Source organism: Pteropus medius, unplaced genomic scaffold (assembly GCF_902729225.1).
Source record: "Pteropus medius unplaced genomic scaffold, Ma_sr-lr_union100, whole genome shotgun sequence".
Lineage (NCBI taxonomy): Eukaryota > Metazoa > Chordata > Mammalia > Chiroptera > Pteropodidae > Pteropus > Pteropus medius.
Window position 1 is genome coordinate 2,431,181 of NW_024342644.1, and position 14,360 is coordinate 2,445,540.

The 14,360-nt window shown below is 34.2% G+C and overlaps 1 protein-coding gene across 11 annotated transcripts in view; it reads right to left on the reverse strand.

Moving 5' to 3' along the window:
• The window catches only part of CDKAL1 (CDKAL1 threonylcarbamoyladenosine tRNA methylthiotransferase), a 566,460-nt gene that overhangs the window by 408,842 nt on the left and 143,258 nt on the right, over positions 1 to 14,360 (reverse strand). For all 11 annotated transcript variants that reach the window (XM_039866443.1, XM_039866450.1, XM_039866444.1 and 8 more), the window contains one exon: positions 11,074 to 11,170. In XM_039866443.1, the coding sequence (XP_039722377.1) occupies positions 11,074 to 11,170 (97 nt within the window). The remainder of the gene's footprint in view (positions 1 to 11,073; positions 11,171 to 14,360) is intronic.

A 14,360-nucleotide genomic window follows, 5' to 3' on the forward strand; every position in this document is an offset into this window, starting at 1 on the left:
ATTTGCTATTATAGTAGAAAAACAGATATTGCCTGCAGGTGATAATTTAATCACTGGGTGATGTGAGGGAGCCCAAAACTTTAAAGGGTCTATCAAACTTGAAGAAAAAAAGTATTCGATTACCAAAAAAGCAGGGGAGAAGTTCATTAAATGACTTAATGAAAATATGGCGTCATTTCTATTTCTGGAAGAGATTGGAGGAAGTGGTGGGGTAGGGTAGAAAAAAGAAAGACAGAAAGAGAGAGAAGAGTCAGAGGAGGGGAAATTAAATGGAAGAGGGAGAAGTTAGGAGGCAAATAAAAAAGCATGGGATGGGAGGCAAGGAGAGAAAAAAGAACAATTATGAGTGAGAGAACAAACTCAAGATTCATATACAGTAAGGAAAAATATATTGAATTCATTCTGGGGAAAAAAGAAAAGCTGTTCTTAATTAATACTATAAATTGTAGCCCTGAATACACAAGAGCTTAGTCTCTGGCATATAATTCAAGTAAAATAAATAAAACAGTATCTTGTGTCCTTCAGGCACTTAGTTATAAATATACAGAAAAACACATGCAGTATGTTCTATTACTGACTCCATATGTTCTCGACAATGAAGAAAGAAGTTGATGAATAAACAATTCATAAATAACATTAATGAGTCACTCTGCTGCAGAACTTTTAAAAGAAATCCATAAAAATATTTTATTCAGCTATTATGAACTACTTCAAGTTTATATAGCTCAACATATATTGAAGAAACAAACCTATATGAAGGTACCTAAGGCAAATAAAAGTGCTATTCTGAAATTTCCTAATTGTTTAGAGCAGTGCTATCCAATAGAACTTGCTACAGTGATGGAAATGTTTATATGCTGTGCTGTCCAACATGGTAGCCACATTTAGTTATTGCATACTTGAAATAGAGCTACTGTGACTGACGAACTGAGGTTTAATTATAATTAATTTAAATAATCCCCAGTGGCTACTGGCAACCATACTGGTAAGTGGAGGTTTAGAGTAGAGCTAAGATAGCCGCCCAGTCTATGGTAATTTTTTATGGCAGTCCTAGGAAACTAATATATACCTCAAATACAATTTTGTCAAATCTAAGAAAAGGCCAGTCAGGGAGCAAGCTGATAATATTCCACTGTCAGAGGTTCTGCTTTAGTATGCACTTGAAGTATCTTTTTCCTGAACAGCTAGAAAAGTTAATGATTGGCAATAACACTGCGATAGCTAGAATTTCTTGAGCAATTACTCTGTCCCAGGCTCTGTGCTAACACTTCACACGCACTATCACATTTAATCCTCACAATATTTCTAGGTCATAGATATTACCGTTATTTCTGAGGCTGAGGTAACTGAAGCACAAGAATATCCAGCTAAATTCTTGCCAAGTATTCCCAGTAGCTCTTACATAAGATTGGCACGTAGGTGGAACATTTCATGAATTTCCCTTTTCCTATACACAATAAGGCCATTATTAAATGATCACAGAGTGCTATCTAACTGAACCTGGCCTTTCAAGAGACCCAGGCAATAACTATTTCCCCCAAACTCTCCCCCACAAATCACCACTGGCATGCATGCATTCATTTGACAAATATCTATTAAGCACCAACAAAGCACTATGCACACTGTACTTGGACTGGGAATAAAACAGTGAAAAATATCAAGTCCCTTCTTCACAGGCCTTATAATTTAATTGGGGGAAACAAACATGTAAACAACTAAAACTGTTCATTTCTTACCATGACAGATGCTATGAAGAAAATAAAACCTGACAGTGACAGTAGGTAGAGAGAGCAATTTTGCTACAGTGGTCCAGGTAAACCTCCGAATAGGTAGCATTAATCCTGAGACCCGAACCATAAGACATAAGCATCAATGTGAACCTCTAGGGAAGAGTACATAAAATGGCTAAGAGACAAAAATAATAGTGAATGAGGGGCAGAGTGGTAGGAGTTGAGGTCAAATCATTAGAGGAAGATTATGTGAGATCTCATAGCTCATGCTATGTAGTTTAGATTTTATTCTACTTGCAAAAGTAAGCCACTGGAAGGTTAAAAGAACAAATATAATAGCATTGCTTGGGCTAATCCTGTGGAAAATGTGCAGAGACTATTCTTTATCCACATTTCTGTTACTCGGTTTTGAGTCTTTTTACACTTATATGAATGTGGATGAAGTTTTACTATTCCTTGGTTTTACCCCAAAACATCTCAAATCCTTTCAGGATCAGAGACTGTATCTATATTACAGATATACACAAACACAGAGGAACTTTCTCATTAGCTCTCTTAATTTTGGCTGTATATAAGTAAACGAGGACAACCTGTCATTATCATTCTTTAAAAAGTACCAGATCGAAACTTTAAAACCACCTAAAAACTCTTACCAATCTTTAAAAGAAAAAAACGCCTTTTTATCTCTGTTAAGAACTACACATAAAAAAAGCCTTTCCATCAAATATATGTTCAAATTTTTCACTTTTACCATAAAAGTTTGATCTAATAATCAGCATCTTACAGGTTAAAGTTCAGTACTGACTTCTTTATAAAAATATTTTTCTCTCTAAAAATTTCCCTAATTTTCTTTCCTCCAAGTTGTTAAGAAAATTCCTTAACTCTATAAGTGGTATTTATGGGAAAAGAGTTCAATTTCCAAATTTCTTCAATTTGGGGAAATCCATAGAAGTCACTAAGCTATCTTAACATCTTTCAACTCCTTGAGAATATTTCTTGAATTCACAAGCTTATGAACAAGTTTGCTAATGAGTTACACAAAAAAAAGCATTTGATGGTATATGTGGTTTAAATTTTTGAACAAAACTTTCTCATCTCTCAGTATATTTTCATCTTCTTTCATCTCTTCTTGAGAAAAATTATTCCCCAATAGTAGAAATAGACCTTTCATCAAAAATTATATGACATCACATTCTACACACGACTAAAACCATATTTTCTACCTAAATAGTACCAGTGAGTGACTAACACTAAGTAAGAAATAAAAATTACTAATTAAAAGATGAAGCCAGGCCAGACGGATGCCAGCAAAATGGGTATCAGTACCAGGAACTTCTTCCTCTTAAATCCAATTAAAATACTTATAAAACTTTCTGTAGTAGAAAAAATCTTTCAGCAATTATAACAAAATTGAACATGCTAAACTCGATTATACAGAGAAATATGATTTGGAACAGTAGAATATTGTATTAAATATTAAATACACAGCAAAAACTGGTTTTTAAAGTGATACTAAAAAACAATAGTATTAGAACTAAAACAAAAATACACATTAGAGATATAAAACATCAACCAACAAACAATGCCTTATGTAGGAGGCAGAATAATTGCCTCCCAAAGATGATCACATCCTAATCCCCAAAATCAATGACTATGTTACCTGACTTGGCGAACAGAAATTTGTAGATATGATTAAGATTAAAGACCCTGAGATGATGAGATTAGCCTAGATTATCCAAGTGAGCCCAACCTATTCGTATAACTCCTTAAGAGCTGAGGGATGGCATTAGGATGGAAGAAGGAGGCCACAAATCAAGGAATGAGTGGCCTCTAGAAGCTGGAAAAGTAAAGAAAAAGAACTCTCCCTTAGAGCATCCAGAAAAGAATATAGCACTGTTGACACCTTGACTTTAGTCTAGTAAAACCTATATCCAAGTTCTGATTTCCAAATAAATATGTGTTGTTTTACACAACTATATTTATGGTAATTTGTTATGGGGTATATAAAACAAATACACCAATTAAACAAACATATGAGAAAGTTAACATCATAAAAGAGGGAAAGGAATTTTTTTTAAATAACTGCTGCTGGAATTACCCACTTATGCCCCCCCCCAAATATTCAGTTTCTCCTATATGAAAATTTTGAAAGACAATGAAAAATGGTGATAAAAAGAAAGACAAATCTTTTCCCCGTGTTAAAACAGACTGATTTTCTACTGTTGAGTTTATATGTATTCTGCATATAAACCCTTTAGGTACTATGTGTTTTGCTAATATTTTCTTCCAGTCTATGGTTTCTCCTTTCATTTTCTTAACAGTATCTTTTGAGGAGCAAAAGTACTTAATTTGGACGAAGTCCAATTTATCAATTTCTTTTCTTTCATGTCCTAAGAAATAGTTCCGTGTGTGTGTGTGTGTGTATGTGTATGTGTGTGTGTGTGTGTGTGTGTTTCCTAAGAAATAGTTTCCTAACTCAAGGTCACCAAAAAGAGAGAAGTGGTAAGGATTTGAACATTTTACTAAAGATATATATATGGATGGCAGCTAATCACTCAAAAATATGCTCAACACCAGTCAACAGAGAAAAGAAAATTAAGACCACAATGAGATGCCACTACATATCTAACACGATTGCTAAAACAAAAATTAAAAAAAAGAAAAAAAGAAAGAAAAAAAACTTGTAGTACCAAGTTTCGGTGAGGATGTGAAACAACTGGAACCACTGGTGGAAATGCAAAATGGTATAGCTGTTTTGAAAAATAATTTGGCAGTTTCTTAAAAGGTTGAGCAGATGCTTGCCATGTGACCAGGTGATGCCATTCCTAGGTATTCACCAAAGAAAATGCAAACACGTATCCACACAAAGAATTATGCATTAATGTTTATAAAAGTTTTATTTTTAATATCCTAAAACACAAATTTCCGTCAAGTGGTGAACAGATGAACAAAGTGTGGTCCATCATACAGTGAAATAATTCTAGGCAATAAAAAGTAATGATTAACAATCACAACATGGATGAATACAGAATGCATTATGCTAAATGAAAACAGCAAGAAATAAGTAACATATAATTCCATTTATATGACATTATGAAAATAGTAAAACTATAGAGACAGAAATTAGAACAATCATTGCCAAGGACTGCAGATATGTGTGTTTGGTGGAGGAAGGGGCTGAGTACAAAAGGACACAAAGGAACTTTTTGGTGCAGGGATATGTTCTATATTTTGATTGTGGTGGTGCTTACATAACAGTATACATTTGTTAAAATTCATCAAAGGTAAATTTCACCGTATGCTAACTATACCTCAATAAATCTCACTTAATATCAATAACATATAAGAAAGTAACAAACGATGAATAAAGGGCACATAGAAATAACTAGTAGACTATACTGCACTGTTTTATGCTATCTTACCCCACACCCAGTCTGTTATCCTGTCCTCTTGAGTGTGACTGAAGCATTCCACTGAATGCAAACTTCTCTCCACCTGCTAACTGCTCTAACACTGTATCTGCACTACTCTAAAAGACATTTTTGATATAAACCTAAAAGCAACAAACGAACAGAACAAACAGAGACTCATAGCCATGGACAATAGACTAGTGGTTACCAGAGAGTGGGGGCAGGGAGGAGAGGGTGGTAGATGGGGTAAAAGGGGTCAAATATGTGGTGACAGAAAGAAATCTAACTATAGGCGGTGAACACACGATACTATATATATTTACTGGACGTTGTTAACCAATGTCACCATAACTTTACTGGATGTTGTTAACCAATGTAACCCTAACTTTAAAAAAAAAAAATTACATCTCTTAAAACTACTCCTTCCAAGTTACACTCATCAGGACACACTTCTTGCTCTTACTGCCCCCTACCAGGCACCCTTAAGCACACACTTTTTTTAGATGCTTCTGCGGAAAGCCCTTTCTAGTTTCTCAATTCATCAAACCACTACTCGGCCTTTGAAGTCCAAGTCAAGAATGGCTTCATGCCCCGTGTACCCACAGGACTTTATCCCTATGCATATTTATCATGATTTCTTGTGCCTCTCTTCAGATTTCATGGTCTTTATGGAAAAGACAAATTTTATTCAGTTCCGTATCTCTAGCAAATAGTTTTGTTCCAGGCACACAGTGGATTCCAGGGCTCCACATAGCTTCAATCCAGTGCTTAATGTTGATTCTACTAGTAAGTGAATTAAATTACAGTGTTAGATACAGTGTTAGAGCAGTTAGCAGTTAGCATGCAGTTGGCACTATGTGCCAATGCATGCTAAGCACATAACAGGTATTACCTCATTTAACCTTTAAAAAACTCAGCTAGGTTCTATTATCTCCATTCTACCAGTGAAGAAACTGAGGCACAGAGAAGATAAGTAACTTGTACAAGGCCATACAGCTAATAAGTGGTGCAACAGGGATATGAACCCACGCAATCTAGCTCCTCAATTCACAATCTTAAGTACTGTGATGCACCATTTTTTTATAATTCCATAGGTGAAAAATATGTACACATATAGATAAATTAGAAGAGGTCATGAAAAAAATAACAGATCTAGGAAGGTACAAACATGGATAAGCTTTTAATTTACATGTCATTCTGTTATGATACTGCCTTTTAAATAATTAGAAGTAAAAAAATATATATATATGAGAAAAGGAAATACTAGAAGACATGAAGTAGAGAAAAATGACACATTTTCTCAAGCTTTATCCTCAATATTGATGTCACCGTGACAGTGTTTCACTTCATAAATTTACCTTTTGTAATATGGTATCTAATGGAAATATTCTCAAATATAGCCTCCTTCAAATGCTGCTTTGGATACATATAATTTTCAAAATTAGTGTTCACATTTGAAATAGTCATCATGCTGTTTGGTTTTGGGGATTAGAACAGCCTGCTTGAAAAGATTTTTAAACCACTGCAAATCAACCTGGTAACAGTCCCTGAGATAACTGGATACCTGCGTTAAACCACACTTTTATTCGGCTCTCCAAAGAAAACGTGCACTGCAGGGCTCACAGTTTTGTCATTTACAAATTTTCGACATCAAATTTTATAGTCTGCTGTGAACTGCATGTTTTTGAATGTTATAGCCTGTGTATTAACTTGTAGTTTATTCAGGATTTCTAGAGAAATTATGCAATTACTACAAAGCTTAATGAATCAACACCAAGATCAAGTTCAAATGCAAGTCTGTGTTTATTAGTATAGAAAATCTATACAAAATGTACTGTTCAGTTTTTGTAAACATGCTTTCTTGTAACACAGTAAAAACCAACCTTCCTAATAAATGTCATGCCTATTATTAATGACTACTACAATAACTGAGAAATAACATGACCTTAAGAACTCAAGTAAATAAATATTATTCCACCCATCTATCCCTAACATAACTCGTAACCGATGGGCTCAAAGTATATTTCCATCAGATCCTGACAGAGAAACTCCCGAATCAATTTCTCTGTGGTCTAGGGCCCACCCCACCACATTCTCCAGGAAGCTAGAAACATTCTAGGCTCAAACCATATGTCTCTCCCCAAACACTGGAATATAAACTCTATGAGGATAGGGATCTCTAATGATTTTATTCCTACCACCCAGAACTATAGCTAGCACATAGTAGGCACTCGTACTTACTTGCTGAATCTAAGAAAGAATAATGTGGCAGCTCTGAAATTTGAAGCCAGGCTTTCTGAGTTATGATGTCTACTATTCTTTTTTTACACTAGACTTTAACAAAGAACATCCTGCTATCTGGTTGACTAATCTAAAAGAAACTTTCCTGCCAATAAATGAGCTTAAGAGAAGGAAAGGAGCATTTAATAGGTATAATCGCAAGATCATGGAACCACCTACAGCTAGGCAGAGTAATCAATTTAGACAAATAACAGCAGGGATTAAAAAAAAAAAATGATATTGCATGAAAACTCATTCAAAGGTGGGTGATTAACCATAACTACTTGCCAAAAGAGAAATGAAACGTTTTACTGTAAGGTAAAATGTTTCAAGATACTGAAAAAACTAAAAAGATCTTGATTCTATACTGGTTACCTACAAATACATATATTTTAGACATAAAATATAAACTTCACTTAATCATGCTAGGAAAAAAGTTTTGGTTAAAAAAGATATTTTTATCTAAGACATCTATGTTTTGGATCTGTTCTTTCTTCTCTCCTAATGTGAAAAAAATTAGACAGCTTTGCGCTCCAGGATGGGAGAAAGTCACTGCCACCAAAGCCAGTTCTGGATCTAGAGGCTGATAGGTTTTACTTGTATTTTCTTTCCATGCACCACCACACAAATAATATTAATACAACTAGATTGTTTCAGGAAGCAGCAAGCCGATGATGAAAAAGGTCCAGGGGTCAAATCACCAATTACTATGTGTCCTCACCACATTACTATCTCTGAAAACAAATTAAATGCACCATTTCTAAAGGCTGATACTGATGGAGAATAACATGTGAAGATAGTAATAATATCCTTCTTACTTATTAAATATCTTCTTAAATGCTATGAGCATCTGCAAATATTGGACAGTATATCTTTTGAACTCAGGTGTGCATTAAGTAGCTTGCTCATCCACTGATCCCCACCTAAAGGAAGCTTTTTATTTCAGTCAGTGTGTCAACAGAACTGACATATCCTCCCTGTATTGTGGGGTGACAAAAACAAATCCTAGCAGGAAGTGAAAGCACAGAACGCAGTTACAGCTGTCCTTGCTTCCACCTCTATTAACGAGTTCCATCACAGAAATTCTGTGAGAGGAATTCTGTGAAGGAATAACAGTTTTCATGCATTCTGTAAATCAAAAGTGCAATACAATTTGAAACATCCTCCTAAAAATAGTTTCCCAGGTTATGGAATTTAAACGTCTTCATATTTTTTCACATTTCAGAATTATTTTTTCTTTGTACAAATTAATATAATTCATTTCCTTATTTCATTGTAACTCATTATATTTCAAAAGGTTTCTGATTTTATAGCAATTCTAACAATTCTATTCAGAAATAGGTCTCTTAACACCAATTATAGATGATTTTGGTTTCCTATTTCCAATATTTTTTCAAAATTTTCAGTTCTGTGGACTATTTTTTATATAAAGAAACAGTTAATATATGTCATATAGCTGCTACAGAAAAAATGCTCTATAAAATGATGTTGACAAAGAATAATCTTAGAGTTTAATAATAATAATAATAATAATAATAATAATTGTTTTAGATAAAATTAAATTATAACTCTAAAACTTTGCTGATTCTATCTTTGGAAATTCTTTACAATACACTAATTTTAAATTAAAATAAAAAGTCCTTGTGGGCATTAATGTGTGATGTATATTTCCTAAAAATCTGAAAATACTTCTATCTAATAATCAAGAATAGTTAAGCAAATTATGGTATATCCTTCAACAGAATATTAATAAAAATTTTAAAATAATTTAAAAACCTCATGGAAAAATAAGAAGATAAAATAGTTTGGAGATTATATTTAAGTAAAATAATATGAAAAGGTTAAAAGTATGACAGGAATAAGTAAGGTTATAATTACTGTGTTAGGGCAATGGAACTGAATTTTCTTTCTACTCACTTTAAAACATGTGTTCTTGAGTTAGCTTCAGTTATATAGGAACAAAACAAAATAAATTTAAAAAATTTTAAAGGTAATAAAACGAGACTAGGTGACAGAACAAAAGAGGTGCTGGAGTAAATAGGGAAAAAATGTCTATCCCTGAAAATCATCTTCCACATTAACAGCACTGAGTGAGTGTCCTCCCTTACACTACCTTGAGAATCCTCTTGCATCCTAACATGTACTAAGCTCTTCACTACACACCATGGAGTTCGGGAAAATGTTAATATAATGCGCACAGAGAAGAGTCTTTTGCCATTCTAAAGAAATTCTTCTATTCTAGTAACTTAATTCCTTGAGATAAAAATCTAAGATGAATCGCAAGCTTTTATCACATTCCATCTCTAAAACAGAATTCTAACTAGTTTCTTATTTTCCTGAAACAGCAGGATGTTTATGGAGAAAGTTAGTCTGACATGTAAAGATAACTTAGGAGTCCATATTCATTTCATTCCTGAAACCAAGAGAAATCAAAATGTAAACAGACAAATGGTGAAAATAAACTAAAGTTCCCAAACATTCTGGTTTTGTTTGTTTAACACAAGAATGTTTGTTCAAAGATTATTAAATTTGCTAGTGGGGTAAGGACTTCACAGCAGAAAATAAGTTCATTACACTGATAATATAGTATAAGAACCTGTCAATAATACCTCAAATAAGGAAAATTCCAATAAATCTCAATCCAGGTTCCAATTATTCATATAATTTTTTCTATGAACATATAATATTTTAATATTTTTTAAAAACCAATAAAACCTTTTTTAAAGATCATTACTTAGCACGCTGAGTACAGCTTCAATAAAATGTTAGAAAAGATGAAGCACCACCATGTGATCAACTAATATTGACTGAATGCCAACTACCTTTGGGTACTGTGTGAATAGTGATGGCCACAAGGAATAAAAGAGATAGTAAACAGTAATCTCCTGATTTCACAGAGCTAGCTGCCCAACAGGGAAAAAAGCATGTCAAAACCAAAAATACAAGGAAAGATTCTTTCATTCAGTTAGTCACCCAACACTTAGAGAGTGCTAGTGTACATCAGGCATTGTGAGAAAGGCCTGAGAAACACAGTGAGGGCTTAAAAAAAAGGACTGAAAATCTGTCATTGTGAAGCTAATAATTTAAATAGAGAAAAAGGCTCTATTCAAAAAAAAATTTAAGTTAACCCCAAAATCACAACTCTGTGAAATGCTAAAAGAGCAAATGACAGTAAGCAAAGAGAACCCAGAGACAGGTTGATTGAGAACTGCACAAAGTGGTCAGATAAGGCTTTATAGAACGGATAATGTAGCCAAGACTTGGGGGGTGAGTATAAGGGAAGTGGGACATTCCAAAGCAGGCATCTATGTATTGGAGGATGACAAGTAGTTCAGTGGAGTGGGAAAATTATAATTACATGGCAAGAAATGGTACTAAACAGGCAGACAAAGACCAGGTTATTATTAAGCAACTTAAACTCCATACCACAATTTTTTTTTTTTTTTTTTAATGAGAGAACCTAGAACATGCTTTTGTGCTAAAGTGAAAAGGTTCCACAGACATGACAAAGTTTCAGTGACAATAAGTAAGTTAAGGACAGCCATTATTGTAACACAGCTTGTAAATAACATAGAAGTAGAAAATAAAATGTGGAGTTATTACATATTTTAATAATATAAGATTTTCTTTTTTCCCATCAGGTACAAGCTTACCCCTATGACGCTCAGTCCTTTAAGGTAGTCCTGACGAGGCTGGGCTTGAGGAACACATCCAGCTAGCACTATTTTCTTGTTCTCCTCTTGAGCTTTTCTAAAAGATTGAAGAGAAAACAGTGTTAATTCTTTTGCTCACAAGTGTACCCAGGGAAACTAATGTTAGTGCATATATGTTCTCTAAATAATAGCAAGCCCATCTAGCATGAAACTAGATTTTCTCACAGCTGCTTAAAGAAAAACTTCTGAATTAAAGTAAAACTTCTGAATTATGTGCCTATTTATCATACCATAGATGATATGGTATGGGAAGTATGCAAAGAATGATTAAATAAATGAATGAATAGGCAGAACATAAATGCTACTTAATAGCACCTATGTTTCATTTCAATAACTTCTTAGAGTACTTTGGTACAGTTTTTCCACTTGGAATCTTGAAAAAACTTGTTAACAAAATCAAAGAAATCTGACTTTTGTAGATTCCTTAACATATCCAAGAGAACTACTGCCTACCTCCACCCCCTGGTTTTATTTTTTTATCAGTACCAAGCGTATTGTTGTATACAAATAGTTTTCTTGTAATAAATGTGAAATACTTCATCAAATTAAAAAGTCCTTTTGTTTATGTTAACAATCTATCCAAGGAAGTAACATCTGGCTTCCTCAAGAACTGCACAGAATCACTGCCAAACATCTAAGAGAGTCCGTGAGGTCACCAATAATTAAACCCAAATAAAATGGCTGCTTCCTACAATGTGATTCAATTATTTGGTTATTAAGCACAGCTAAGGCATGACGTTGAGTGTTACCCTTGGCAAAAGAATATGGAAACCTGAATGCATGGGGAAGAGGCACAAAGAAATTAAGAAGGGAGAAAAGGAGAGGAAGAAGGGGAAGAGAAAGAAGAAGAAGAAAGAGAGAAGGAGGAGGAAAGGGAGGAGGAGGGAAGGAGAAGAGGGAGGAAAAGGGAGAAGAGGAAGAAGAGGAGGAAGAAGAGGGACAGATAGTAAATACTTTAGGCTTTGCTGGCCACAGGTCTGTTGCAACTCTGCCACCCCAGAGCAAAGGCAGTCATACATAACAAATGGGTATCCCTGAGTTCCAATAAAACTTCATTTACAAAAATAAGCAGGTCAGTTTGGCCCGAAGGCCAGAGTTTGCTGATCTCTTGCTTAAGAAAGCAGACAGTAAGCGACTAGCTATAGGGATAAGGTGACTGAGAATTGAAACAAAAGAAATTTACACAGGACGCACTAAACCTGAGGATCCACTAATACCCATCAAGTCTCTGGAAATGCAAGTCAGCTGGCTAGGAGTGAAGTCTGAGGTAGATTTCAGAAATGTGTTTCAAAATGATAGCTGATAATAGAGGATGCAGATGACTCTAAGGGTATGAAGAGAATCTCACTGAGTACAGAACTTTAAGTTTATTGAGAGATGTAGAAACATTTCCATAGGATGAAAATATTACTGCAGGGAAAACAAAAAAGGTGTAACATCACCACCAATAATAATACTGTAACAATAATAATCTTGGTTAGCATTTATATAGCACTTCACCAAGGTAACCATTAGGTAGTTAAGTAACACATTTGAAAATAGTATAGCCAATATGTAACAACCAAGGGGGAAATGTCCTGGTGACAGTATAAACATTAGAACAGGTTATAAAAAAGTCCAAGGATGATTTTAAGGCAGTAAGCAGAATAGCAGAAAATTAAGAGGAAAAGTTTAAAACAGAGAATCTTGATTAAGTGATTTGTTTAAAATATTTCATCCTTTTATTGAATTTGGCTTTAAAATGAGAGGGTAGACCAGAACTATAATCCAAGCCAAAAATTATACCCTGCTTACGGAATATGTGACAAAATAAAATAGAAAACGTTTTAAGGCAATTTCTCAAAAGAGTATTCTTGCTCTAAACATTCCTTTCTTTCATCCTACCCTTTCTGTTTAGTGAGCTTTGTTCAGGTTAATAAAAGCCTTAGAAAAATATCATTAGAAACATACCCACCACAGATATATTTTTAAAAGCTTTATCTTTTAAAATATGAATGCTGATAAGAATAATACCTTAAGAAATTTTAAAATAGTATAAATTTTCATGTCTTCATTTTAGATAGCCTTGAAATATTAATTAGAATGAAAACTGAATGTAAATTCAATATAATCTTTCACATTTTCTTAAAACATTTTTATACTAAAATAGAAACATAGCCTTATCTACAGCATTAACATGAGTAATAAAGAAACCTTTCCATCTTTTCTGCCAAGCACCAAATGCAAAAAATAATTTGTACAGAACCTTAAAATTCATAGCATCATAGGAAACAGATAAAGGTGACTTAAGATTATTTCACAGATGAGAAGCTGAGATTGCAGTGATCAAAGCCCAAAGTTCCAGACTGTGGAGTTTGCGCTGGAGCTGAGATGAGTCCTCGAGATCATCTGGGTCCTTGAACATTAGACTTCGGAACATAAATTAAACTTAAGTTTCAATCATGTAATAAACACTGGAACAAACATTTCTTGATTAAAAAAGCAGAGAAACTTACAGAGAATATACTGAATGTCTTCAAAGTAGAAATGCAATTTAATATTTGACAGTTCTTGTTTTCCTGAGTCTTGTGAACAAAATAACAGTCTAATAGAAAAGAAATAAATTCATCGATACATCAAGAAAAACACAGATAGCAGGTAAAGAAGAAATGTTGCTTCTTTCTCTATGTTCATTTCTCATATTCCTTATATCTTTCCTGTAAACTGATGCTTAATCTATATAAAAATATTCATTATAATGCCTAAGTCTTCAACCAAAATATTCTTTCATAAAAGTGTTTTTAAAAGAAGCTACAGGAGATAAAAGTTATGGGGGACGGGGATGCAACTAAAGACATGGGGGATGAGAAGAAGCAGAAGTATCTCTTGTAATAATCAGAAAATGGGTAACTGGTGCTTGCATGCTGTGTAGAAACCAAGAAACACAGCAGGAAAGCACAAGGTAAACCTAACTAGCCTCATGGCTTCAAAAGGAACCAAGTGCAGAGAATGGGAATGACTCCTTGGGCTTAAAGGAAGATGGTTCCCTCTGAATCCTGCCAGGCTGGCTCCTAAAAGTAAGTCTCCCTGGAATTCAGGAAATTAGCATTTCCCCAGATTGGAGGGCAAAGGCAGAAGGTTGAGGGTGTGGGAATCCTTATAATTCTGGGAGGCTGGCTGCTGTTGACCATGGTCAGATGTGCCTTCATGAAAAACTGAATTGGTAAGGCTGGTTATCACAAGTTTGG